The sequence below is a fragment of the Corvus moneduloides genome, unplaced genomic scaffold, assembly GCF_009650955.1.
Source record: "Corvus moneduloides isolate bCorMon1 unplaced genomic scaffold, bCorMon1.pri scaffold_118_arrow_ctg1, whole genome shotgun sequence".
Classification (NCBI taxonomy): domain Eukaryota; kingdom Metazoa; phylum Chordata; class Aves; order Passeriformes; family Corvidae; genus Corvus; species Corvus moneduloides.
The window spans coordinates 26,655-49,012 of NW_022436882.1; the positions used below are offsets into that span (position 1 = coordinate 26,655).

The following is a 22,358-nucleotide window of genomic DNA, read 5'->3' on the forward strand; positions in this document are numbered from 1 at the left end:
CCCTCACATTCCCACTCTTTCTCAACCATATTTCCCCTGTTTTTCTTCTCTAGTTTCCCGCCCTTTTTCCCTCCCGTTTTCGCCTCTTTCCCACCCCACTGGGACATGGAGGACACGGCACCAAGGCCCCGAACGCTGCCCCACAGCCCCCCCGGCCCCGCCCCGGGCAGGAGGTCACGGAAGCTGTTCCCGTCGTGTTGCCGATGCAGTGGAAGCCGACGGTTCGTGCCGGCATGTTCACCCCCTTGGCGAAGGTCTCGGTGGCGAACAGCACCTGGGGCAGGTACGGGGCAGGTTTGGGGCAGTCTGGGTGCGGTTTGGGGCTGGTTTTTGGGGCAGCTTTTGGGTCAGTTTAGAGCAGTTTTGGGTGAGGTTTGGGGCCGGTGTTTGGGGCAGGTTTAGGTGAGGTTTGGGGCAGGTTTTTGGTGCAGGTTTAGGTGAGGTTTGGGGCACGTTTTTGGGGCAGGTTTGGGTGAGGTTTGGGGCAGGTTTTTGGGACAGGTTTAGGGGAGGTTTGGGGCAGGTTTAGGTGAGGTTTGGGGCAGGTTTTTGGGCAGGTTTAGGTGAGGTTTGGGGCAGGTTTTTGGGGCAGGTTTGGGTCTCACCCCTGCGTGCTGAAGGCCCCGCCCGGGCCCAGCAGCTGGAACAGCCGGTGCCGCGTCTGGGCGCTGTTCCCGGAGAACAGGAAATGCTCCAGCGGCACCGGGCGCTGCGGGGTGCTCAGCACCCGCACTCAGCGCCGCTTCGTGCGCCTGGAAGGCAGCAAAATGCCGTGGGATTGGGAAAACACGGGATGGGAGCAGTGAAAGGGATCCCCCCATCCCCCGTGTCCGCAGTGCCACCGTCACCCCCCAGCCCAGAGCCCCCCCAGCCACCTCAGGGCCACGCGGGGAGCCCCAGCACCCCCAGATGCCCACGGCCCCTCAGGGGTGCCCAGCGCCCCCAGAGCTGGGTGGGGGGAAGGTGGTGGAGAGATTTCTTTGCCTTCTCCTTGTGCTGCTGGGATTTGGTTGGGAGTAAATTCCCTCCGTGTGCCCAGGCTGGGTCTGGTGTGCCCGTGCCACTTGAAAGGGTTCAAGTCATTGTACCTGTGCGAGTATAAGATACAGGGTAAAAGTTAGCAAATATTGGCCACAAGCTTAAGGCACAGAATGTAACTTGGCAAGAAACGGGGAACAAACGTCACAGAAATGATGAACAAAGCTTGCTGAGAGCAGTCGAGAAACTGCTGAAACTGCAGCCAAGGAGAGACTGTGCATGCCTAGGGGAGAAAGGTGCAAAGAGAAAGTGCAAAGGGAGGAAGATTGTGGCAGCTGGGGGGTGATGGGGGTCGGAGGAATTTTTATTACCTGTTCTGGTTCTTATCTGTTCCCAATAAAGCTTCCCAGTTCGGCCCGGTGCCGTTTCTTGGGGGGCGATGGGGAAGGACTTGGGGGTGGGGGCAGAAGCCGGGGATGGATCGGGAATGGGGACCCCCGTGTGTTCCCCCCGTGTCACCCCGCTCTGGGGGGGCCTTGGGAGGCAGCTGAACCCCACCCCGGCACCCAGCGAAGCCCAAAAGGCGCCGGGACCCCCCTGAGAAGAAGGAGCGGGAGAAGGGCCGGAGAGAAGAGGAGAAGCAGGTGGAATTAGGAAGAGGAGGTGCAGGAAGAGGAAAAGCAGCAGGGGAAGCTTGGGGTCGGCGGCCGCCGTGTCCGCCGCGGCGCCGGGAGCATCCCGCAGGTGAGCGGGGAGGGGGAGCTCGGCCCAAATCCCTCGGGGGTTGCCCCAAAGCTTGGGGTCGCCGTCGTTTTCAGGCTCGGGCAGGAAGGGGCGGGTGAGCAGCAGGGCCTCGGGGTAGGGCACGTCCGGGGCGGCTCTGCGGGTGCACCCCCGCTCTCGGGGGGCTTCTGGCTCAGCAGCAGCAGCAGCAGCAGCAGCAGCAGCAGCAGCAGCAGCAGCAGCAGCAGCAGCGTCGTGAGGGTGCGGCCGGAGCCCTCGGAGGTGAGCTGGGCGGGCCCCCGGGTCGGGGGGTTTAGGGGAGGGGGTTTGGGGGAGGCGTGGGAGGTTGTGGGGGTGTTTCTGTGGGGATTGAGGGGGTTTTGGGGGTGATTTTTAGGTGTAACTGGGTTCCTTTTGGTGGTGACTTAAAGGGGGTGTGGGGGTTAGTGGCGATTTTAGGATTTGGAGGAGGGGTTATGGGGGTTTGGGGTGGTTTTTGGTGTCTTACAATGTGGCAGCGCCCATAGATTGGAATTGATCCCTTTCTGGCAGGTCTTTTTTTTTGGGATCAGTACTTGGCAGGCCTGTTTACCTTGTTTGGATCCATTTCTGGCATCCCTTTTGGGGTTCTTATTTGGCATCCGCATTGCCTTTAATAGCTCTCTTTCTGGCAGCCCCCATTTGAATCACTTTGGCAGCCTCCTGAAGTCACTATTTTGCAGCCCCTGTTGACTATGATAGATCCCTTTCTGGCAGCCCCCCCAGACTCTTTATTTGGCACCCCATTGATTGTAACGGGTCCTTTTTTGGGGTTGGGGTACCTGAAGGAGCAGCCCCAGTGTGCTGGGGTGTTTGCGGGTGTTTGGGGAGGTTTGTGGTTCGTGCAGGACCAGCCCCAGCGCATTGTGGTGTCTCGGGGTGCAGAGCACCTTTTTCCGCTCACGTTTCCCGCCCTTTTTCCCCTCAGGTTTCCCACCCTTTTTCCCCTCACGTTTCCCGCCCTTTTTCCCCTCACGTTTCCCGCCCCTTTTTCCCCTCACATTTCCTGCCCCTTTTTTCCCTCACGTTTCCCGCCCTTTTCCCCCTCACGTTTCCCACCCTTTTCCCCTCACGTTTCCCGCCCTTTTTCCCCTCACGTTTCCTGCCCTTTTCCCCTCAAGTTTCCCGCCCTTTTTCCCCCTCACGTTTCCCACCCTTTTCCCCTCACGTTTCCCGCCCTTTTTCCCCCTCACGTTTCCCGCCCTTTTTCCCCTCACGTTTCCCGCCCTTTTTCCCCCTCACATTTCCCCCCCTTTTTCCCCTCACGTTACCCACCCTTTTTCCCCCCTCACGTTTCCTGCCCTTTTCCCCTCACGTTTCCCGCCCTTTTCCCCTCACGTTTCCCGCCCTTTTTCCCCTCACGTTTCCCACCCTTTTATTCCCCTCACATTTCCAACTCCAGTCCCTCCATTTTCCCCAATGCTTTTCCCCTCACATTCCCACTCTTTCTCAACCATATTTCCCCTGTTTTTCTTCTCTAGTTTCCCGCCCTTTTTCCCTCCCGTTTTCGCCTCTTTCCCACCCCACTGGGACATGGAGGACACGGCACCAAGGCCCCGAACGCTGCCCCACAGCCCCCCCGGCCCCGCCCCGGGCAGGAGGTCACGGAAGCTGTTCCCGTCGTGTTGCCGATGCAGTGGAAGCCGACGGTTCGTGCCGGCATGTTCACCCCCTTGGCGAAGGTCTCGGTGGCGAACAGCACCTGGGGCAGGTATGGGGCAGGTTTGGGGCAGTCTGGGTGCGGTTTGGGGCTGGTTTTTGGGGCAGCTTTTGGGTCAGTTTAGAGCAGTTTTGGGTGAGGTTTGGGGTCGGTGTTTGGGGCAGGTTTAGGTGAGGTTTGGGGCAGGTTTTTGGTGCAGGTTTAGGTGAGGTTTGGGGCACGTTTTTGGGGCAGGTTTGGGTGAGGTTTGGGGCAGGTTTTTGGGACAGGTTTAGGGGAGGTTTGGGGCAGGTTTAGGTGAGGTTTGGGGCAGGTTTTTGGGCAGGTTTAGGTGAGGTTTGGGGCAGGTTTTTGGGGCAGGTTTGGGTCTCACCCCTGCGTGCTGAAGGCCCCGCCCGGGCCCAGCAGCTGGAACAGCCGGTGCCGCGTCCGGGCGCTGTTCCCGGAGAACAGGAAATGCTCCAGCGGCACCGGGCGCTGCGGGGTGCTCAGCACCCGCACTCAGCGCCGCTTCGTGCGCCTGGAAGGCAGCAAAATGCCGTGGGATTGGGAAAACACGGGATGGGAGCAGTGAAAGGGATCCCCCCATCCCCCGTGTCCGCAGTGCCACCGTCACCCCCCAGCCCAGAGCCCCCCCAGCCACGTCAGGGCCACGCGGGGAGCCCCAGCACCCCCAGATGCCCACGGCCCCTCAGGGGTGCCCAGCGCCCCCAGAGCTGGGTGGGGGGAAGGTGGTGGAGAGATTTCTTTGCCTTCTCCTTGTGCTGCTGGGATTTGGTTGGGAGTAAATTCCCTCCGTGTGCCCAGGCTGGGTCTGGTGTGCCCGTGCCACTTGAAAGGGTTCAAGTCATTGTACCTGTGCGAGTATAAGATACAGGGTAAAAGTTAGCAAATATTGGCCACAAGCTTAAGGCACAGAATGTAACTTGGCAAGAAACGGGGAACAAACGTCACAGAAATGATGAACAAAGCTTGCTGAGAGCAGTCGAGAAACTGCTGAAACTGCAGCCAAGGAGAGACTGTGCATGCCTAGGGGAGAAAGGTGCAAAGAGAAAGTGCAAAGGGAGGAAGATTGTGGCAGCTGGGGGGTGATGGGGGTCGGAGGAATTTTTATTACCTGTTCTGGTTCTTATCTGTTCCCAATAAAGCTTCCCAGTTCGGCCCGGTGCCGTTTCTTGGGGGGCGATGGGGAAGGACTTGGGGGTGGGGGCAGAAGCCGGGGATGGATCGGGAATGGGGACCCCCGTGTGTTCCCCCCGTGTCACCCCGCTCTGGGGGGGCCTTGGGAGGCAGCTGAACCCCACCCCGGCACCCAGCGAAGCCCAAAAGGCGCCGGGACCCCCCTGAGAAGAAGGAGCGGGAGAAGGGCCGGAGAGAAGAGGAGAAGCAGGTGGAATTAGGAAGAGGAGGTGCAGGAAGAGGAAAAGCAGCAGGGGAAGCTTGGGGTCGGCGGCCGCTGTGTCCGCCGCGGCGCCGGGAGCATCCCGCAGGTGAGCGGGGAGGGGGAGCTCGGCCCAAATCCCTCGGGGGTTGCCCCAAAGCTTGAGGTCGCCGTCGTTTTCAGGCTCGGGCAGGAAGGGGCGGGTGAGCAGCAGGGCCTCGGGGTAGGGCACGTCCGGGGCGGCTCTGGGGGTGCGCCCCCGCTCTCGGGGGGCTTCTGGCTCAGCAGCAGCAGCAGCAGCGTCGTGAGGGTGCGGCCGGAGCCCTCGGAGGTGAGCTGGGCGGGCGCCCGGGTCGGGGGGTTTAGGGGAGGGTGTTTGGGGGAGGCTCGGGAGGTTGTGGGGGTGTTTCTGTGGGGATTGAGGGGTTTTTTGGGGTGATTTTTAGGTGTAACTGGGTTCCTTTTGGTGGTGACTTAAAGGGGGTGTGGGGGTTAGTGGCGATTTTAGGATTTGGAGGAGGGGTTATGGGGGTTTGGGGTGGTTTTTGGTGTCTTACAATGTGGCAGCGCCCATAGATTGGAATTGATCCCTTTCTGGCAGGTCTTTTTTTTTGGGATCAGTACTTGGCAGGCCTGTTTGCCTTGTTTGGATCCATTTCTGGCATCCCTTTTGGGGTTATTATTTGGCATCCGCATTGCCTTTAATAGCTCTCCTTCTGGCAGCCCCCATTTGAATCACTTTGGCAGCCTCCTGAAGTCACTATTTTGCAGCCCCTGTTGACTATGATAGATCCCTTTCTGGCAGCCCCCCCAGACTCTTTATTTGGCACCTCATTGATTGTAATGGGTCCTTTTTTGGGGTTGGGGTACCTGAAGGAGCAGCCCCAGTGTGCTGGGGTGTTTGCGGTTGTTTGGGGAGGTTTGTGGTACGTGCAGGACCAGCCCCAGCGCGTTGTGGTGTCTCGGGGTGCAGAGCACCTTTTTCCCCTCACGTTTCCCGCCCTTTTTCCCCTCAGGTTTCCCACCCTTTTTCCCCTCACGTTTCCCGCCCTTTTTCCCCTCACGTTTCCCGCCCCTTTTTCCCCTCACATTTCCTGCCCCTTTTTTCCCTCACGTTTCCCGCCCTTTTCCCCTCACGTTTCCTGCCCTTTTTTCCCCTCACGTTTCCCGCCCTTTTTTCCCCCTCACGTTTCCTGCCCTTTTTTCCCCCTCACGTTTCCTGCCCTTTTCCCCTCACGTTTCCCGCCCTTTTTCCCGTCATATTTCCCGCCCTTTTTTCCTCTCACGTTTCCTGCCCTTTTCCCCCTCACGTTTCCCACCCTTTTCCCCCCTCACGTTTCCCTCCCTTTTTCCCCTCACGTTTCCCGCCCTTTTTCCCCCCTCACGTTTCCTGCCCTTTTCCCCTCACGTTTCCGGCCCTTTTTCCCCTCACGTTTCCCGCCCTTTTCCCCTCACGTTTCCCGCCCTTTTTCCCCTCACATTTCCAACTCCAGTCCCTCCATTTTCCCCAATGCTTTTCCCCTCACATTCCCACTCTTTCTCAACCATATTTCCCCTGTTTTTCTTCTCTAGTTTCCCGCCCTTTTTCCCTCCCGTTTTCGCCTCTTTCCCACCCCACTGGGACATGGAGGACACGGCACCATGGCCCCGAACGCTGCCCCACAGCCCCCCCGGCCCCGCCCCGGGCAGGAGGTCACGGAAGCTGTTCCCGTCGTGTTGCCGATGCAGTGGAAGCCGACGGTTCGTGCCGGCATGTTCACCCCCATGGCGAAGGTCTCGGTGGCGAACAGCACCTGGGGCAGGTATGGGGCAGGTTTGGGGCAGTCTGGGTGCGGTTTGGGGCTGGTTTTTGGGGCAGCTTTTGGGTCAGTTTAGAGCAGTTTTGGGTGAGGTTTGGGGCAGGCTTTTGGGGCAGGTTTAGGTGAGGTTTGGGGACGGTTTTGGGGGGCAGGTTTAGGTAAGGTTTGGGGCAGGTTTTTAGGGCTGGTTTTTGGGGCAGGTTTGGGGCCAGTTTAGAGCAGTTTTGGGTGAGGTTTCGGGCAGTTTTTGGGGCAGGTTTAGTTGAGGTTTGGGGCAGGTTCAGGTGAGGTTTGGGGCAGGTTTTTGGGGCAGTTTTGGGTGAGGTTTGGGGCAGGTTTTTGGGGCAGGTTTAGGGGAGGTTTGGGGCAGGTTTAGGTGAGGTTTGGGGCAGGTTTAGGTGAGGTTTGGGGCCGGTTTTTTGGGCAGGTTTGGGTGAGGTTTGGTGCACGTTTTTTGTGCAGGTGTAGGTAAGGTTTGGGGCAGGTTTTTGGGGCAGGTTTAGGGGAGGTTTGGGGCAGGTTTTTGGGGCAGTTTTGGGTGAGGTTTGGGGCCGGTTTTTGGGGCAGGTTTAGGTGAGGTTTGGGGCAGGTTTAGGTGAGGTTTGGGGCCGGTTTTTGGGCAGGTTTGGGTGAGGTTTGGGACCGGTTTTTGGGGCAGGTTTGGGTGAGGTTTGGGGCAGGTTCAGGTGAGGTTTGGGGCACGTTTTTGGGGCAGGTTTAGGGGAGGTTTGGGGCAGGTTTTTGGGGCAGGTTTAGGTGAGGTTTGGGACAGGTTATTGGGCAGGTTTAGGTGAGATTTGGGGCAGGTTTTTGGGGCAGGTTTGGGTCTCACCCCTGCGTGCTGAAGGCCCCGCCCGGGCCCAGCAGCTGGAACAGCCGGTGCCGCGTCTGGGCGCTGTTCCCGGAGAACAGGAAATGCTCCAGCGGCACCGGGCGCTGCGGGGTTCTCAGCACCCGCACTCAGCGCCGCTTCGTGCGCCTGGAAGGCAGCAAAATGCCGTGGGATTGGGAAAACACGGGATGGGAGCAGTGAAAGGGATCCCCCCATCCCCCGTGTCCGCAGTGCCACCGTCACCCCCCAGCCCAGAGCCCCCCCAGCCACCGTCAGGGCCACGCGGGGAGCCCCAGCACCCCCAGATGCCCACGGCCCCTCAGGGGTGCCCAGCGCCCCCAGAGCTGGGTGGGGGGAAGGTGGTGGAGAGATTTCTTTGCCTTCTCCTTGTGCTGCTGGGATTTGGTTGGGAATAAATTCCCTCCGTGTGCCCAGGCTGGGTCTGGTGTGCCCGTGCCACTTGAAAGGGTTCAAATCATTGTACCTGTGCGAGTATAAGATACAGGGTAAAAGTTAGCAAATATTGGCCACAAGCTTAAGGCACAGAATGTAACTTGGCAAGAAACGGGGAACAAACGTCACAGAAATGATGAACAAAGCTTGCTGAGAGCAGTCGAGAAACTGCTGAAGCAGCCAAGGAGAGACTGTGCATGCCTAGGGGAGAAAGGTGCAAAGAGAAAGTGCAAAGGGAGGAAGATTGTGGCAGCTGGGGGGTGATGGGGGTCGGAGGAATTTTTATTACCTGTTCTGGTTCTTATCTGTTCCTAATAAAGCTTCCCAGTTCGGCCCGGTGCCGTTTCTTGGGGGGCGATGGGGAAGGACTTGGGGGTGGGGGCAGAAGCCGGGGATGGATCGGGAATGGGGACCCCCGTGTGTTCCCCCCGTGTCACCCCGCTCTGGGGGGGCCTTGGGAGGCAGCTGAACCCCACCCCGGCACCCAGCGAAGCCCAAAAGGCGCCGGGACCCCCCTGAGAAGAAGGAGCGGGAGAAGGGCCGGAGAGAAGAGGAGAAGCAGGCGGAATTAGGAAGAGGAGGTGCAGGAAGAGGAAAAGCAGCAGGGGAAGCTTGGGGTCGGCGGCCGCCGTGTCCGCCGCGGCGCCGGGAGCATCCCGCAGGTGAGCGGGGAGGGGGAGCTCGGCCCAAATCCCTCGGGGGTTGCCCCAAAGCTTGGGGTCGCCGTCGTTTTCAGGCTCGGGCAGGAAGGGGCGGGTGAGCAGCAGGGCCTCGGGGTAGGGCACGTCCGGGGCGGCTCTGCGGGTGCACCCCCGCTCTCGGGGGGCTTCTGGCTCAGCAGCAGCAGCAGCAGCAGCAGCAGCAGCAGCGTCGTGAGGGTGCGGCCGGAGCCCTCGGAGGTGAGCTGGGCGGGCCCCCGGGTCGGGGGGTTTAGGGGAGGGGGTTTGGGGGAGGCGTGGGAGGTTGTGGGGGTGTTTCTGTGGGGATTGAGGGGGTTTTGGGGGTGATTTTTAGGTGTAACTGGGTTCCTTTTGGTGGTGACTTAAAGGGGGTGTGGGGGTTAGTGGCGATTTTAGGATTTGGAGGAGGGGTTATGGGGGTTTGGGGTGGTTTTTGGTGTCTTACAATGTGGCAGCGCCCATAGATTGGAATTGATCCCTTTCTGGCAGGTCTTTTTTTTTGGGATCAGTACTTGGCAGGCCTGTTTGCCTTGTTTGGATCCATTTCTGGCATCCCTTTTGGGGTTCTTATTTGGCATCCGCATTGCCTTTAATAGCTCTCTTTCTGGCAGCCCCCATTTGAATCACTTTGGCAGCCTCCTGAAGTCACTATTTTGCAGCCCCTGTTGACTATGATAGATCCCTTTCTGGCAGCCCCCCCAGACTCTTTATTTGGCACCCCATTGATTGTAACGGGTCCTTTTTTGGGGTTGGGGTACCTGAAGGAGCAGCCCCAGTGTGCTGGGGTGTTTGCGGGTGTTTGGGGAGGTTTGTGGTACGTGCAGGACCAGCCCCAGCGCGTTGTGGTGTCTCGGGGTGCAGAGCACCTTTTTCCGCTCACGTTTCCCGCCCTTTTTCCCCTCAGGTTTCCCACCCTTTTTCCCCTCACGTTTCCCGCCCTTTTTCCCCTCACGTTTCCCGCCCCTTTTTCCCCTCACATTTCCTGCCCCTTTTTTCCCTCACGTTTCCCGCCCTTTTCCCCCTCACGTTTCCCACCCTTTTCCCCTCACGTTTCCCGCCCTTTTTCCCCTCACGTTTCCTGCCCTTTTCCCCTCAAGTTTCCCGCCCTTTTTCCCCCTCACGTTTCCCACCCTTTTCCCCTCACGTTTCCCGCCCTTTTTCCCCCTCACGTTTCCCGCCCTTTTTCCCCTCACGTTTCCCGCCCTTTTTCCCCCTCACATTTCCCCCCCTTTTTCCCCTCACGTTACCCACCCTTTTTCCCCCCTCACGTTTCCTGCCCTTTTCCCCTCACGTTTCCCGCCCTTTTCCCCTCACGTTTCCCGCCCTTTTTCCCCTCACGTTTCCCACCCTTTTATTCCCCTCACATTTCCAACTCCAGTCCCTCCATTTTCCCCAATGCTTTTCCCCTCACATTCCCACTCTTTCTCAACCATATTTCCCCTGTTTTTCTTCTCTAGTTTCCCGCCCTTTTTCCCTCCCGTTTTCGCCTCTTTCCCACCCCACTGGGACATGGAGGACACGGCACCAAGGCCCCGAACGCTGCCCCACAGCCCCCCCGGCCCCGCCCCGGGCAGGAGGTCACGGAAGCTGTTCCCGTCGTGTTGCCGATGCAGTGGAAGCCGACGGTTCGTGCCGGCATGTTCACCCCCTTGGCGAAGGTCTCGGTGGCGAACAGCACCTGGGGCAGGTACGGGGCAGGTTTGGGGCAGTCTGGGTGCGGTTTGGGGCTGGTTTTTGGGGCAGCTTTTGGGTCAGTTTAGAGCAGTTTTGGGTGAGGTTTGGGGCCGGTGTTTGGGGCAGGTTTAGGTGAGGTTTGGGGCAGGTTTTTGGTGCAGGTTTAGGTGAGGTTTGGGGCACGTTTTTGGGGCAGGTTTGGGTGAGGTTTGGGGCAGGTTTTTGGGACAGGTTTAGGGGAGGTTTGGGGCAGGTTTAGGTGAGGTTTGGGGCAGGTTTTTGGGCAGGTTTAGGTGAGGTTTGGGGCAGGTTTTTGGGGCAGGTTTGGGTCTCACCCCTGCGTGCTGAAGGCCCCGCCCGGGCCCAGCAGCTGGAACAGCCGGTGCCGCGTCTGGGCGCTGTTCCCGGAGAACAGGAAATGCTCCAGCGGCACCGGGCGCTGCGGGGTGCTCAGCACCCGCACTCAGCGCCGCTTCGTGCGCCTGGAAGGCAGCAAAATGCCGTGGGATTGGGAAAACACGGGATGGGAGCAGTGAAAGGGATCCCCCCATCCCCCGTGTCCGCAGTGCCACCGTCACCCCCCAGCCCAGAGCCCCCCCAGCCACGTCAGGGCCACGCGGGGAGCCCCAGCACCCCCAGATGCCCACGGCCCCTCAGGGGTGCCCAGCGCCCCCAGAGCTGGGTGGGGGGAAGGTGGTGGAGAGATTTCTTTGCCTTCTCCTTGTGCTGCTGGGATTTGGTTGGGAGTAAATTCCCTCCGTGTGCCCAGGCTGGGTCTGGTGTGCCCGTGCCACTTGAAAGGGTTCAAGTCATTGTACCTGTGCGAGTATAAGATACAGGGTAAAAGTTAGCAAATATTGGCCACAAGCTTAAGGCACAGAATGTAACTTGGCAAGAAACGGGGAACAAACGTCACAGAAATGATGAACAAAGCTTGCTGAGAGCAGTCGAGAAACTGCTGAAACTGCAGCCAAGGAGAGCCTGTGCATGCCTAGGGGAGAAAGGTGCAAAGAGAAAGTGCAAAGGGAGGAAGATTGTGGCAGCTGGGGGGTGATGGGGGTCGGAGGAATTTTTATTACCTGTTCTGGTTCTTATCTGTTCCCAATAAAGCTTCCCAGTTCGGCCCGGTGCCGTTTCTTGGGGGGCGATGGGGAAGGACTTGGGGGTGGGGGCAGAAGCCGGGGATGGATCGGGAATGGGGACCCCCGTGTGTTCCCCCCGTGTCACCCCGCTCTGGGGGGGCCTTGGGAGGCAGCTGAACCCCACCCCGGCACCCAGCGAAGCCCAAAAGGCGCCGGGACCCCCCTGAGAAGAAGGAGCGGGAGAAGGGCCGGAGAGAAGAGGAGAAGCAGGTGGAATTAGGAAGAGGAGGTGCAGGAAGAGGAAAAGCAGCAGGGGAAGCTTGGGGTCGGCGGCCGCTGTGTCCGCCGCGGCGCCGGGAGCATCCCCGCAGCTGAGCGGGGAGGGGGAGCTCGGCCCAAATCCCTCGGGGGTTGCCCCAAAGCTTGGGGTCGCCGTCGTTTTCAGGCTCGGGCAGGAAGGGGCGGGTGAGCAGCAGGGCCTCGGGGTAGGGCACGTCCGGGGCGGCTCTGGGGGTGCGCCCCCGCTCTCGGGGGGCTTCTGGCTCAGCAGCAGCAGCAGCAGCAGCAGCGTCGTGAGGGTGCGGCCGGAGCCGTCGGAGGTGAGCTGGGCGGGCGCCCGGGTCGGGGGGTTTAGGGGAGGGGGTTTGGGGGAGGCGTGGGAGGTTGTGGGGGTGTTTCTGTGGGGATTGAGGGGGTTTTGGGGGTGATTTTTAGGTGTAACTGGGTTCCTTTTGGTGGTGACTTAAAGGGGGTGTGGGGGTTAGTGGCGATTTTAGGATTTGGAGGAGGGGTTATGGGGGTTTGGGGTGGTTTTTGGTGTCTTACAATGTGGCAGCGCCCATAGATTGGAATTGATCCCTTTCTGGCAGGTCTTTTTTTTTGGGATCAGTACTTGGCAGGCCTGTTTGCCTTGTTTGGATCCATTTCTGGCATCCCTTTTGGGGTTATTATTTGGCATCCGCATTGCCTTTAATAGCTCTCCTTCTGGCAGCCCCCATTTGAATCACTTTGGCAGCCCCCTGAAGTCACTATTTTGCAGCCCCTGTTGACTATGATAGATCCCTTTCTGGCAGCCCCCCCAGACTCTTTATTTGGCACCCCATTGATTGTAACGGGTCCTTTTTTGGGGTTGGGGTGCCTGAAGGAGCAGCCCCAGTGTGCTGGGGTGTTTGCGGTTGTTTGGGGAGGTTTGTGGTACGTGCAGGACCAGCCCCAGCGCGTTGTGGTGTCTCGGGGTGCAGAGCACCTTTTTCCCCTCACGTTTCCCGCCCTTTTTCCCCTCAGGTTTCCCACCCTTTTTCCCCTCACGTTTCCTGCCCTTTTTTCCCCTCACGTTTCCCGCCCTTTTTTCCCCCTCACGTTTCCTGCCCTTTTTTCCCCCTCACGTTTCCTGCCCTTTTCCCCTCACGTTTCCCGCCCTTTTTCCCGTCATATTTCCCGCCCTTTTTTCCTCTCACGTTTCCTGCCCTTTTCCCCCTCACGTTTCCCACCCTTTTCCCCCCTCACGTTTCCCTCCCTTTTTCCCCTCACGTTTCCCGCCCTTTTTCCCCCCTCACGTTTCCTGCCCTTTTCCCCTCACGTTTCCGGCCCTTTTTCCCCTCACGTTTCCCGCCCTTTTCCCCTCACGTTTCCCGCCCTTTTTCCCCTCACATTTCCAACTCCAGTCCCTCCATTTTCCCCAATGCTTTTCCCCTCACATTCCCACTCTTTCTCAACCATATTTCCCCTGTTTTTCTTCTCTAGTTTCCCGCCCTTTTTCCCTCCCGTTTTCGCCTCTTTCCCACCCCACTGGGACATGGAGGACACGGCACCATGGCCCCGAACGCTGCCCCACAGCCCCCCCGGCCCCGCCCCGGGCAGGAGGTCACGGAAGCTGTTCCCGTCGTGTTGCCGATGCAGTGGAAGCCGACGGTTCGTGCCGGCATGTTCACCCCCATGGCGAAGGTCTCGGTGGCGAACAGCACCTGGGGCAGGTATGGGGCAGGTTTGGGGCAGTCTGGGTGCGGTTTGGGGCTGGTTTTTGGGGCAGCTTTTGGGTCAGTTTAGAGCAGTTTTGGGTGAGGTTTGGGGCAGGCTTTTGGGGCAGGTTTAGGTGAGGTTTGGGGACGGTTTTGGGGGGCAGGTTTAGGTAAGGTTTGGGGCAGGTTTTTAGGGCTGGTTTTTGGGGCAGGTTTGGGGCCAGTTTAGAGCAGTTTTGGGTGAGGTTTCGGGCAGTTTTTGGGGCAGGTTTAGTTGAGGTTTGGGGCAGGTTCAGGTGAGGTTTGGGGCAGGTTTTTGGGGCAGTTTTGGGTGAGGTTTGGGGCAGGTTTTTGGGGCAGGTTTAGGGGAGGTTTGGGGCAGGTTTAGGTGAGGTTTGGGGCAGGTTTAGGTGAGGTTTGGGGCCGGTTTTTTGGGCAGGTTTGGGTGAGGTTTGGTGCACGTTTTTTGTGCAGGTGTAGGTAAGGTTTGGGGCAGGTTTTTGGGGCAGGTTTAGGGGAGGTTTGGGGCAGGTTTTTGGGGCAGTTTTGGGTGAGGTTTGGGGCCGGTTTTTGGGGCAGGTTTAGGTGAGGTTTGGGGCAGGTTTAGGTGAGGTTTGGGGCCGGTTTTTGGGGCAGGTTTGGGTGAGGTTTGGGGCAGGTTTTTGGGGCAGGTTTGGGTGAGGTTTGGGGCAGGTTCAGGTGAGGTTTGGGGCACGTTTTTGGGGCAGGTTTAGGGGAGGTTTGGGGCAGGTTTTTGGGGCAGGTTTAGGTGAGGTTTGGGACAGGTTATTGGGCAGGTTTAGGTGAGGTTTGGGGCAGGTTTTTGGGGCAGGTTTGGGTCTCACCCCTGCGTGCTGAAGGCCCCGCCCGGGCCCAGCAGCTGGAACAGCCGGTGCCGCGTCCGGGCGCTGTTCCCGGAGAACAGGAAATGCTCCAGCGGCACCGGGCGCTGCGGGGTGCTCAGCACCCGCACTCAGCGCCGCTTTGTGCGCCTGGAAGGCAGCAAAATGCCGTGGGATTGGGAAAACACGGGATGGGAGCAGTGAAAGGGATCCCCCCATCCCCCGTGTCCGCAGTGCCACCGTCACCCCCCAGCCCAGAGCCCCCCCAGCCACCTCAGGGCCACGCGGGGAGCCCCAGCACCCCCAGATGCCCACGGCCCCTCAGGGGTGCCCAGCGCCCCCAGAGCTGGGTGGGGGGAAGGTGGTGGAGAGATTTCTTTGCCTTCTCCTTGTGCTGCTGGGATTTGGTTGGGAATACATTCCCTCCCTGTGCTGCACCTGAGCCCCTGGAGATGTGGGGCCGGGCAGCTCCAGGAGGTGAAAGTGCTGGAAAAGGGGATTTTGGGCACTGCCGGCCCTGACAATCCCAGGAGCCAGGGGGGTTGGGGAACAGACAGAGCCCAAAAACTCTGTGTACAGGGGGGTTTGGGCACTCCTTGCGCCTGAAAATCCTGGGAACAGGGGGGTTGAGGAAAACCCAGAGGCCTAAAATGATGGGAAAAGAGGAGTTGGGGTTCTCTCAACCCCAAAAATCGCAGAAAAGTGGAGAAAACCCTGAAAAAAGAGGAAGTTGGGACAACGCCCTTCACCCAAAAAATGCCCCAAAAGAGGTTTGGACCCTCTTTATCCTCCCGGTCCTCCCATTCCCAAGGGTCCGGGGCACCCCAAATCCCAACTCCGCGGCTCCAGGACCCCCCAAAGGCCACCTTGGACCCCCCAAAGGCCGGGCAGGCTCAGGGCCAGCAGCAGCAGCAGCAGCCAGGGGACGCTCCGCGCTCCGTCCATGGCGCCTCGGGATGCCGGGAGCCCGGGAAGGGTCGGTGCTGCTCCCAGTAAAGCGGCGGCGAAGTGGGGGGGAGTGGGAGTGGGGGCGCAGCACCCCGAAAAGCGCTCAGCCAATGGGAGCGCGGCGTTGTTGTGTCGTCATCGGTTGCCGGGTAGAGCCTTGGGAAAAAGAGTCCCCTAAAGAAATTGCAGCCAATCAGAGCGCGCGTGGGCGGTGACTCATCGGTTGCCAGGTAGAGCCTCTGGAAAACGGGCCCCAATCGGGCTCGGCCAATCAGAGCGCGTCCGAAACACCTCCAGCCAATCACAGTGCGCCCGAAACCACGCCCGACCAATCAGAGGTGGCGTCTGTGATGACCCCGCACTGGTCCGGACTGGAGCTCCCAGTGCAGCGCGGCTGCTTTGGGGCTGGCGGCACCTGCCCGGCGCTGGCCATGGGGCGAGTGGCGGCAGCTGGGGCCGTACTGGTGGCACTGGTGGTGCTGGGAGCCCCCCCGGCTGCGGGCGAGAAGCTCTCGAGTGAGCGGGGCTGGGGCGGGCCGCGGTGGGAAAGGGGGAAAAGAGGGAACAAAAGGGGTTTGGGAGCCCTAAATGGAGGGGGAGGGGACCTCCGAAAGGAAGAGCGGGAGGGGCTGAGGATTGGGGGAAGGTGAGGAAGGGGTGGGAGAGGGGGGAAAGTGGGGAAAAGGGGAGGGTGGGACCCCGAAGCGGAGCGGGAGGGGGGAGGGGATTGGGGGATTAGCGGGCAAAGGGTGGGAAATGGGGCAAAGGGGGAACGGGAGCCGCAGAGTGATCTGGGGAGCGGGCGGAGGTGGGAGGGGAGGGGCCGGGAAAGGGGAAATGGGGAGGAGGGCGGGAAGGAGGCAGCGGTGCCGCGGGCAGGAGGGTCCCACGGCGGCCGTGGGGCACAGGGGGTGCGGGGCGGGGATCCGGGGGGGCCCCCGGAGCTCGGGGGGTGCTGGGGGGGCACCCCTGACCCGTGTCCCGCACACACAGCGGTGTTCCAGAGGATGTTTAAGGCTGAGTGTCATTTCATTAACGGCACGGAGAAGGTGAGGTACATGCAAAGGCTGTTCTACAACCGGCAGCAGGACATGATCTTCGACAGCGATGTGGGGCACTACGTGGGGTTCACCCCGTACGGGGAGAAATGGGCCCAGGCCACGAACAGCGACCCGCAATGGATGGAGGACAGACGGACTGCAGTGGACTGGTACTGCCGGCACAACTACAAGGTGTTCACCCCGTTCACAGTGGAGCGCCGAGGTGAGCGTGGGGCAGAGCGTGGGGCAGAGCGTGGGGCAGAGCGTGGGGCAGAGCGAGTCCCCTCGGGCCCGGCCCCGGGAATGACCCTGGAGCCCCTCAAAACCTCCCCGGGAATCACCGCAGAGCCCTGAGCCCTCCTTGGGCCCATCCCCGGGGCCTCTTGTGCATCCCAGTTCCTCCCAGTCCATCCCAGTACCATCTCAGTCCTTCCCAGTTCCATCCTAGCCCCTCCCAGTACCATCCCAGTCCCTGCCGGTGACATCCCAGTCCCTCCCAGTGATACCCCAGTCCCTCCCAGTTCCATCCCCATCCCTCCTGGTGCCATGCCAGCCCCTCCCAGTTCCATTGTAGCCCCTCCCGGTGACATCCCAGTCCCTCCCTGTGTCAAAACAGTCCCTCCCAGTAACATCCCAGTGTCAACACAGTCCCTCCAGTAACATCCCACTGCCATCCCAGTCTCTCCCAGTGCTATCGTTATCCCTCCTAGTGACATCCCAGTCCCTCCGAATGTCAACACAGTCCCTCCCGGTAACATCCCGGCGCCATCCCAGTCCCTCCCAGCGCCATCCCAGTCCGTCCCAGTGACACCCCAGTCGCTCCCAGTTCCATCCTCATCCCTCCTGGTGCCATGCCAGTCCCTCCCAGTACCATGCCAGCCCCTCCCAGTTCCATTGTAGCCCTTCCCGGTGGCATCCCAGTCCTTCCCAGTGTCAACGCAGTCCCTCCCAGTAACATCCCAGTCCTTCCCAGTGACAACGCAGTCCCTCCCACTAACATGCCCCTGCCATCCCAATCCCTCCCAGTTCCATCCCAGTCCATCCCAGTCCCATCCCAGTCCCTCCCAGTACCATCTCAATCCTTCCCAGTGACATCCCAGTCCCCCCCACTAACATCCCAGTCCCATCCCAGTTCCTCCCAGTGCCATCTCAATCCTTCCCTATGCCATCCCAGTCCCTCCCGGTGCCATCCCAGTCCCTCCCAGTTTCTCCCAGTACCATCTCAATCTCTCCCAGTACCATCCCAGTCTCTCCCAATTCCATCCGAGCCGCTCCCAGTAACATCCCAGTCCCTCCTTGTGCCATCACAGTCACTCTGGGTGATATCCCAGTCCCTCCCAGTGACATCCCAGTCCCTCCCAGTCCCTCTCAATGCCACACCAGCCCTACCCCGTCTCTTCCAGTGCCCCCCCAGTGCCATTCCAGTCCCTCCCAGTACCATCTCAATCGTTCCCAGTGCCATCCCAATCCCTCCCAGTCCCTCCCAGTTCCATCCCAGTCCCTCCCAGTGTCAACACAGTCCCTCCCACAAACATCCCGGTGCCATCCCAGTCCCTCCTCGTGCCATCCCAGTCCCTCCCAGTCCCTCTCAATGGCACCCCAGCCCTCCCCCGTCTCTCCCAGTGCCCCCCAGCTGATCCCAGTGCATCCCCGCTCTCTCCCAGTGCCCCCCAGCGTGTCCATCTCGCTGGTGCCCTCGAGCTCCCAGCCCAGCCCCGGCCGCCTGCTCTGCTCCGTGATGGATTTCTACCCTGCCGAGATCCAGGTGAGGTGGTTCCAGGGCCAGCAGGAGCTCTCGGGCCACGTGGTGGCCACCGACATCGTCCCCAACGGGGACTGGACCTACCAGCTGCTGGTGCTGCTGGAAATTCCCCCCCAGCGCGGGCTCAGCTACACCTGCCAGGTGGAGCACGTCAGCCTGGAGCAGCCCCTGAGCCTGCACTGGGGTACGGCCCGGCCCCACAGCGCCGGGGGGAGCGGGGGAGGCACTGGGGGGGCTGGGAGGGGCATTGGGCTGTGCTGGGAGTAACTGGGAGGGAGCGTGAGAGAGCCTGGTTTAAACTGGGAGAGGGGCTCGGGGGTCTGGAGGGGCTGGGAAGGGGCTTGAAGGATGTTGGGGAGGGTGGGATGGGGTTTTGGGGGTGCTGGTGGGCGCTGGGAGGGAGTTTGGGGGTGCTGGGAGTAAGTGGGAGGGATTGGAGTGAGCCTGGAGGGGCTGGAAGGAGATCGGGGCTGGGAAAGCGGGGCTTGGGATGAGGTTGGTTGTGCTGGGAAGAGCCTGGGAGGGCTCTTGGGGAGTCGTGGTGGGGCTGGGAAGGGACTGGGAGAGGTCTGGGGGTCGTGGGGCGGTGGGGGGCAAGTGGGAGGGGGCTGTGGGATGCTGAGAGGGACGGGAGGGGCTTTGGTGGGTGCTGGGGAGGCTGGGAAGGGGTTGGGAGGAGGTTTCAGGGGGTGCTGGGTGGGCTGGGGGCGAGTGGGAGGGTGCTGGGAGGGTCTCGGGGCGTCTGTGAGAGGATTTGGGGGGTGCTGAGCCCTGCGGACCCCCCAGAGATGCCGCCGGACGCCGCCCGCAGCAAGATGCTGACGGGGATCGGGGGCTTCGTGTTGGGCTTCGTCTTCCTGGCGCTGGGGCTCGGCTTCTACCTGCGCAAGAAGGTGAGGGGGGGTCCCGGGGGTGGCGTCCCCCCTGCCCCGGAGCTGTGTGAGCTCCCCCCGGGGCCCCCAGCCCGGTGTCACCCCCTTTGCTCTGCCCACAGAGCTCCTGAGCCGGCGGCGGCCGCAGCCCCTCCCCGTGGCCTCGGGCCCGGCCGGGACCCCCCGCTCCGTCCCCGCGCTGATTTTGGGGGGGTCGTGTGTCCCCCCCAGCCCCGCTGGCACTCTGCCCCCGCCCGGCTGCTCCCAGTGTTCCCAATAAAGCTTCCCAGTTCGGCCCGGTGCCGTTTATTTGGGGGGCGGTGGGGAGGGACTTGGGGGCGGGGGCAGAAGCCGGGGATGGATCGGGAATGGGGACCCCCGTGTGTCCCCCCCGTGTCACCCCGCTCTGGGGGGGCCTTGGGAGGCAGCTGAACCCCACCCCGGCACCCAGCGAAGCCCAAAAGGCGCCGGGACCCCCCTGAGCCGCCAGGGGAATTTGGGGAGGGGGCGCGTGGGGGGCGCCCAGAGCCCAGCGCTGCCCCAGCCCGGCCTGGGCCGGCTCCATCCCGGCTCCTCCCGCGGGGTGCGGCGGCGTCGGGAAAAGGGGGGGCCAAGGGCGGGCGCTGGGCCCGGGGGGAGCAGGAGAAGGGATGGAGGAGGAGCAGGAGGAGGAGGAGGGGGGGTGAGGAAGGAGCGGGAGAAGGGCGGAGAGAAGAGGAGAAGCAGGCGGGATTAGGAAGGAGGAGGAGCGGGAGGAGCCGGGCTGGAGGCGGAGGCGGGGGAGGAGGAGCGGGAGGAAGAGGAGCGAGAGAGGAAGAGGAGGTGCAGGAAGAGGAAAAGCAGCAGGGGAAGCTTGGGGTCGGCGGCCGCTGTGTCCGCCGCGGCGCCGGGAGCATCCCGCAGGTGAGCGGGGAGGGGGAGCTCGGCCCAAATCCCTCGGGGGTTGCCCCAAAGCTTGGGGTCGCCGTCGTTTTCAGGCTCGGGCAGGAAGGGGCGGGTGAGCAGCAGGGCCTCGGGGTAGGGCACGTCCGGGGCGGCTCTGGGGGTGCGCCCCCGCTCTCGGGGGGCTTCTGGCTCAGCAGCAGCAGCAGCAGCAGCAGCGTCGTGAGGGTGCGGCCGGAGCCCTCGGAGGTGAGCTGGGCGGGCCCCCGGGTCGGGGGGTTTAGGGGAGGGTGTTTGGGGGAGGCTCGGGAGGTTGTGGGGGTGTTTCTGTGGGGATTGAGGGGTTTGCGGGGTGATTTTTAGAGGTAACTGGGTTATTTTGGTGGTGACTTAAAGGGGATGGGGGGGTTAGTGGCGATTTTAGTGGTTGGAGGAGGGGTTATGGGGCTTTTAGCGAGGTTTTTGGTGTCTGACAATGTGGCAGCGCCCGTAGATTGGAATTGATCCCTTTCTGGGAGGTCTTTTTTTGTTGAATCACTATTTGTCAGGCCTGTTTGCCTTGTTTGGGTCCATTTCTGGCATCCCTATTGGGGTTCTTATTTGGCATCCGCATTGCCTTTAATAGCTCTCCTTCTGGCAGCCCCTTTAAATCACTATTTGGCAGTCACCATTGACTTGAACGCATCCCTTTCTGGCAACCCCCTGAAGTCAGTGTTCTGTAGCCTCATTGACTTTAAGGGATCCCTTTCTGGCTTTGTCTCCTTATTTGGCACCCCATTGATTGTAACGGGTCCTTTTTTGGGGTTGGGGTACCTGAAGGAGCAGCCCCAGTGTGCTGGGGTGTTTGCGGGTGTTTGGGGAGGTTTGTGGTACGTGCAGGACCAGCCCCAGCGCGTTGTGGTGTCTTGGGGTGCAGAGCACCTTTTTCCCCTCACGTTTCCCGCCCTTTTTCCCCTCTCGTTTCCCGCCCTTTTTCCCCTCACGTTTCCCGCCCTTTTTCCCCTCACGTTTCCCGCCCTTTTTCCCCTCACGTTTCCCGCCGTTTTTTCCCCTCACGTTTCCCACCCTTTTTCCCCTCACGTTTCCCGCCCTTTTTCCCCTCACGTTTCCCGCCCTTTTTCCCCTCACGTTTCCCGCCGTTTTTTCCCCTCACGTTTCCCGCCCTTTTTCCCCTCACATTTCCAACTCCAGTCCCTCCATTTTCCCCAATGCTTTTCCCCTCACATTCCCACTCTTTCTCAACCATATTTCCCCTGTTTTTCTTCTCTAGTTTCCCGCCCTCTTTCCCTCCCGTTTTCGCCTCTTTCCCACCCCACTGGGACATGGAGGACACGGCACCATGGCCCCGAACGCTGCCCCACAGCCCCCCCGGCCCCGCCCCGGGCAGGAGGTCACGGAAGCTGTTCCCGTCGTGTTGCCGATGCAGTGGAAGCCGACGGTTCGTGCCGGCATGTTCACCCCCATGGCGAAGGTCTCGGTGGCGAACAGCACCTGGGGCAGGTATGGGGCAGGTTTGGGGCAGTCTGGGTGCGGTTTGGGGCTGGTTTTTGGGGCAGCTTTTGGGTCAGTTTAGAGCAGTTTTGGGTGAGGTTTGGGGCAGGCTTTTGGGGCAGGTTTAGGTGAGGTTTGGGGACGGTTTTGGGGGGCAGGTTTAGGTAAGGTTTGGGGCAGGTTTTTAGGGCTGGTTTTTGGGGCAGGTTTGGGGCCAGTTTAGAGCAGTTTTGGGTGAGGTTTCGGGCAGTTTTTGGGGCTGGTTTAGTTGAGGTTTGGGGCAGGTTCAGGTGAGGTTTGGGGCAGGTTTTTGGGGCAGGTTTAGGTGAGGTTTGGGGCAGGTTTTTGGGGCAGTTTTGGGTGAGGTTTGGGGCAGGTTTTTGGGGCAGGTTTAGGGGAGGTTTGGGGCAGGTTTAGGTGAGCTTTGGGGCAGGTTTGGGTGAGGTTTGGGGCAGGTTTTTGGGGCAGGTTTGGGTGAGCTTTGGGGCAGGTTTTTGGGGCAGGTTTGGGTGAGCTTTGGGGCAGGTTTTTGGGGCAGGTTTCGGGGAGGTTTGGGGCAGGTTTAGGTGAGGTTTGGGGCAGGTTTTTGGGCAGGTTTAGGGGAGGTTTGGGGCAGGTTTAGGTGAGGTTTGGGGCAGGTTTTTGGGCAGGTTTAGGTGAGGTTTGGGGCAGGTTTTTGGGGCAGGTTTGGGTCTCACCCCCGCGTGCTGAAGGCCCCGCCTGGGTCCAGCAGCTGGAACAGCCGGTGCCGCGTCCGGGCGCTGTTCCCGGAGAACAGGAAATGCTCCAGCGGCACCGGGCGCTGCGGGGTGCTCAGCACCCGCACTCAGCGCCGCTTCGTGCGCCTGGAAGGCAGCAAAATGCCGTGGGATTGGGAAAACACGGGATGGGAGCAGTGAAAGGGATCCCCCCATCCCCCGTGTCCGCAGTGCCACCGTCACCCCCCAGCCCAGAGCCCCCCCAGCCACCTCAGGGCCACGCGGGGAGCCCCAGCACCCCCAGATGCCCACGGCCCCTCAGGGGTGCCCAGCGCCCCCAGAGCTGGGTGGGGGGAAGGTGGTGGAGAGATTTCTTTGCCTTCTCCTTGTGCTGCTGGGATTTGGTTGGGAGTAAATTCCCTCCGTGTGCCCAGGCTGGCTCTGGTGTGCCCGTGCCACTTGAAAGGGTTCAAATCATTGTACCTGTGCGAGTATAAGATACAGGGTAAAAGTCAGCAAATATTGGCCACAAGCTTAAGGCACAGAATGAAACTTGGCAAGAAA

At 60.9% G+C, this 22,358-nt stretch overlaps 1 protein-coding gene, 1 long non-coding RNA gene and 1 pseudogene across 10 annotated transcripts in view; all 3 read left to right on the forward strand.

Annotated features, from left to right (window-relative positions):
* LOC116438805 overlaps window positions 1-22,358 on the forward strand; it is a 32,768-nt pseudogene that overhangs the window by 9,261 nt on the left and 1,149 nt on the right.
* The window catches only part of LOC116438803 (nascent polypeptide-associated complex subunit alpha, muscle-specific form-like), a 29,404-nt gene that overhangs the window by 5,534 nt on the left and 1,512 nt on the right, over window positions 1-22,358 (forward strand). For 2 of the 9 annotated variants that reach the window (XM_032097805.1, XM_032097806.1), the window contains exons 3-11: window positions 54-283; window positions 3,222-3,451; window positions 4,717-4,890; window positions 6,354-6,583; window positions 10,003-10,232; window positions 13,045-13,274; window positions 16,043-16,312; window positions 17,754-18,035; window positions 18,638-18,744. In XM_032097805.1, the coding sequence (XP_031953696.1) occupies window positions 54-283; window positions 3,222-3,451; window positions 4,717-4,890; window positions 6,354-6,583; window positions 10,003-10,232; window positions 13,045-13,274; window positions 16,043-16,312; window positions 17,754-18,035; window positions 18,638-18,744 (1,983 nt within the window). Of the gene's footprint in view, window positions 1-53; window positions 284-3,221; window positions 3,452-4,716; window positions 4,891-6,353; window positions 6,584-10,002; window positions 10,233-13,044; window positions 13,275-15,279; window positions 15,566-16,042; window positions 16,313-17,712; window positions 18,036-18,637; window positions 18,745-18,845; window positions 18,954-20,968; window positions 21,219-21,302; window positions 21,446-21,564; window positions 21,589-21,645; window positions 21,678-22,358 lie in introns of those variants that run through there. The other 7 variants (XR_004237929.1, XM_032097807.1, XM_032097810.1 and 4 more) reach the window with 7 other exon arrangements.
* On the forward strand, window positions 7,104-7,945 carry LOC116438814. Its single transcript, XR_004237933.1, has 2 exons — window positions 7,104-7,169; window positions 7,387-7,945. It is a non-coding gene; the product is annotated as an uncharacterized LOC116438814 (long non-coding RNA).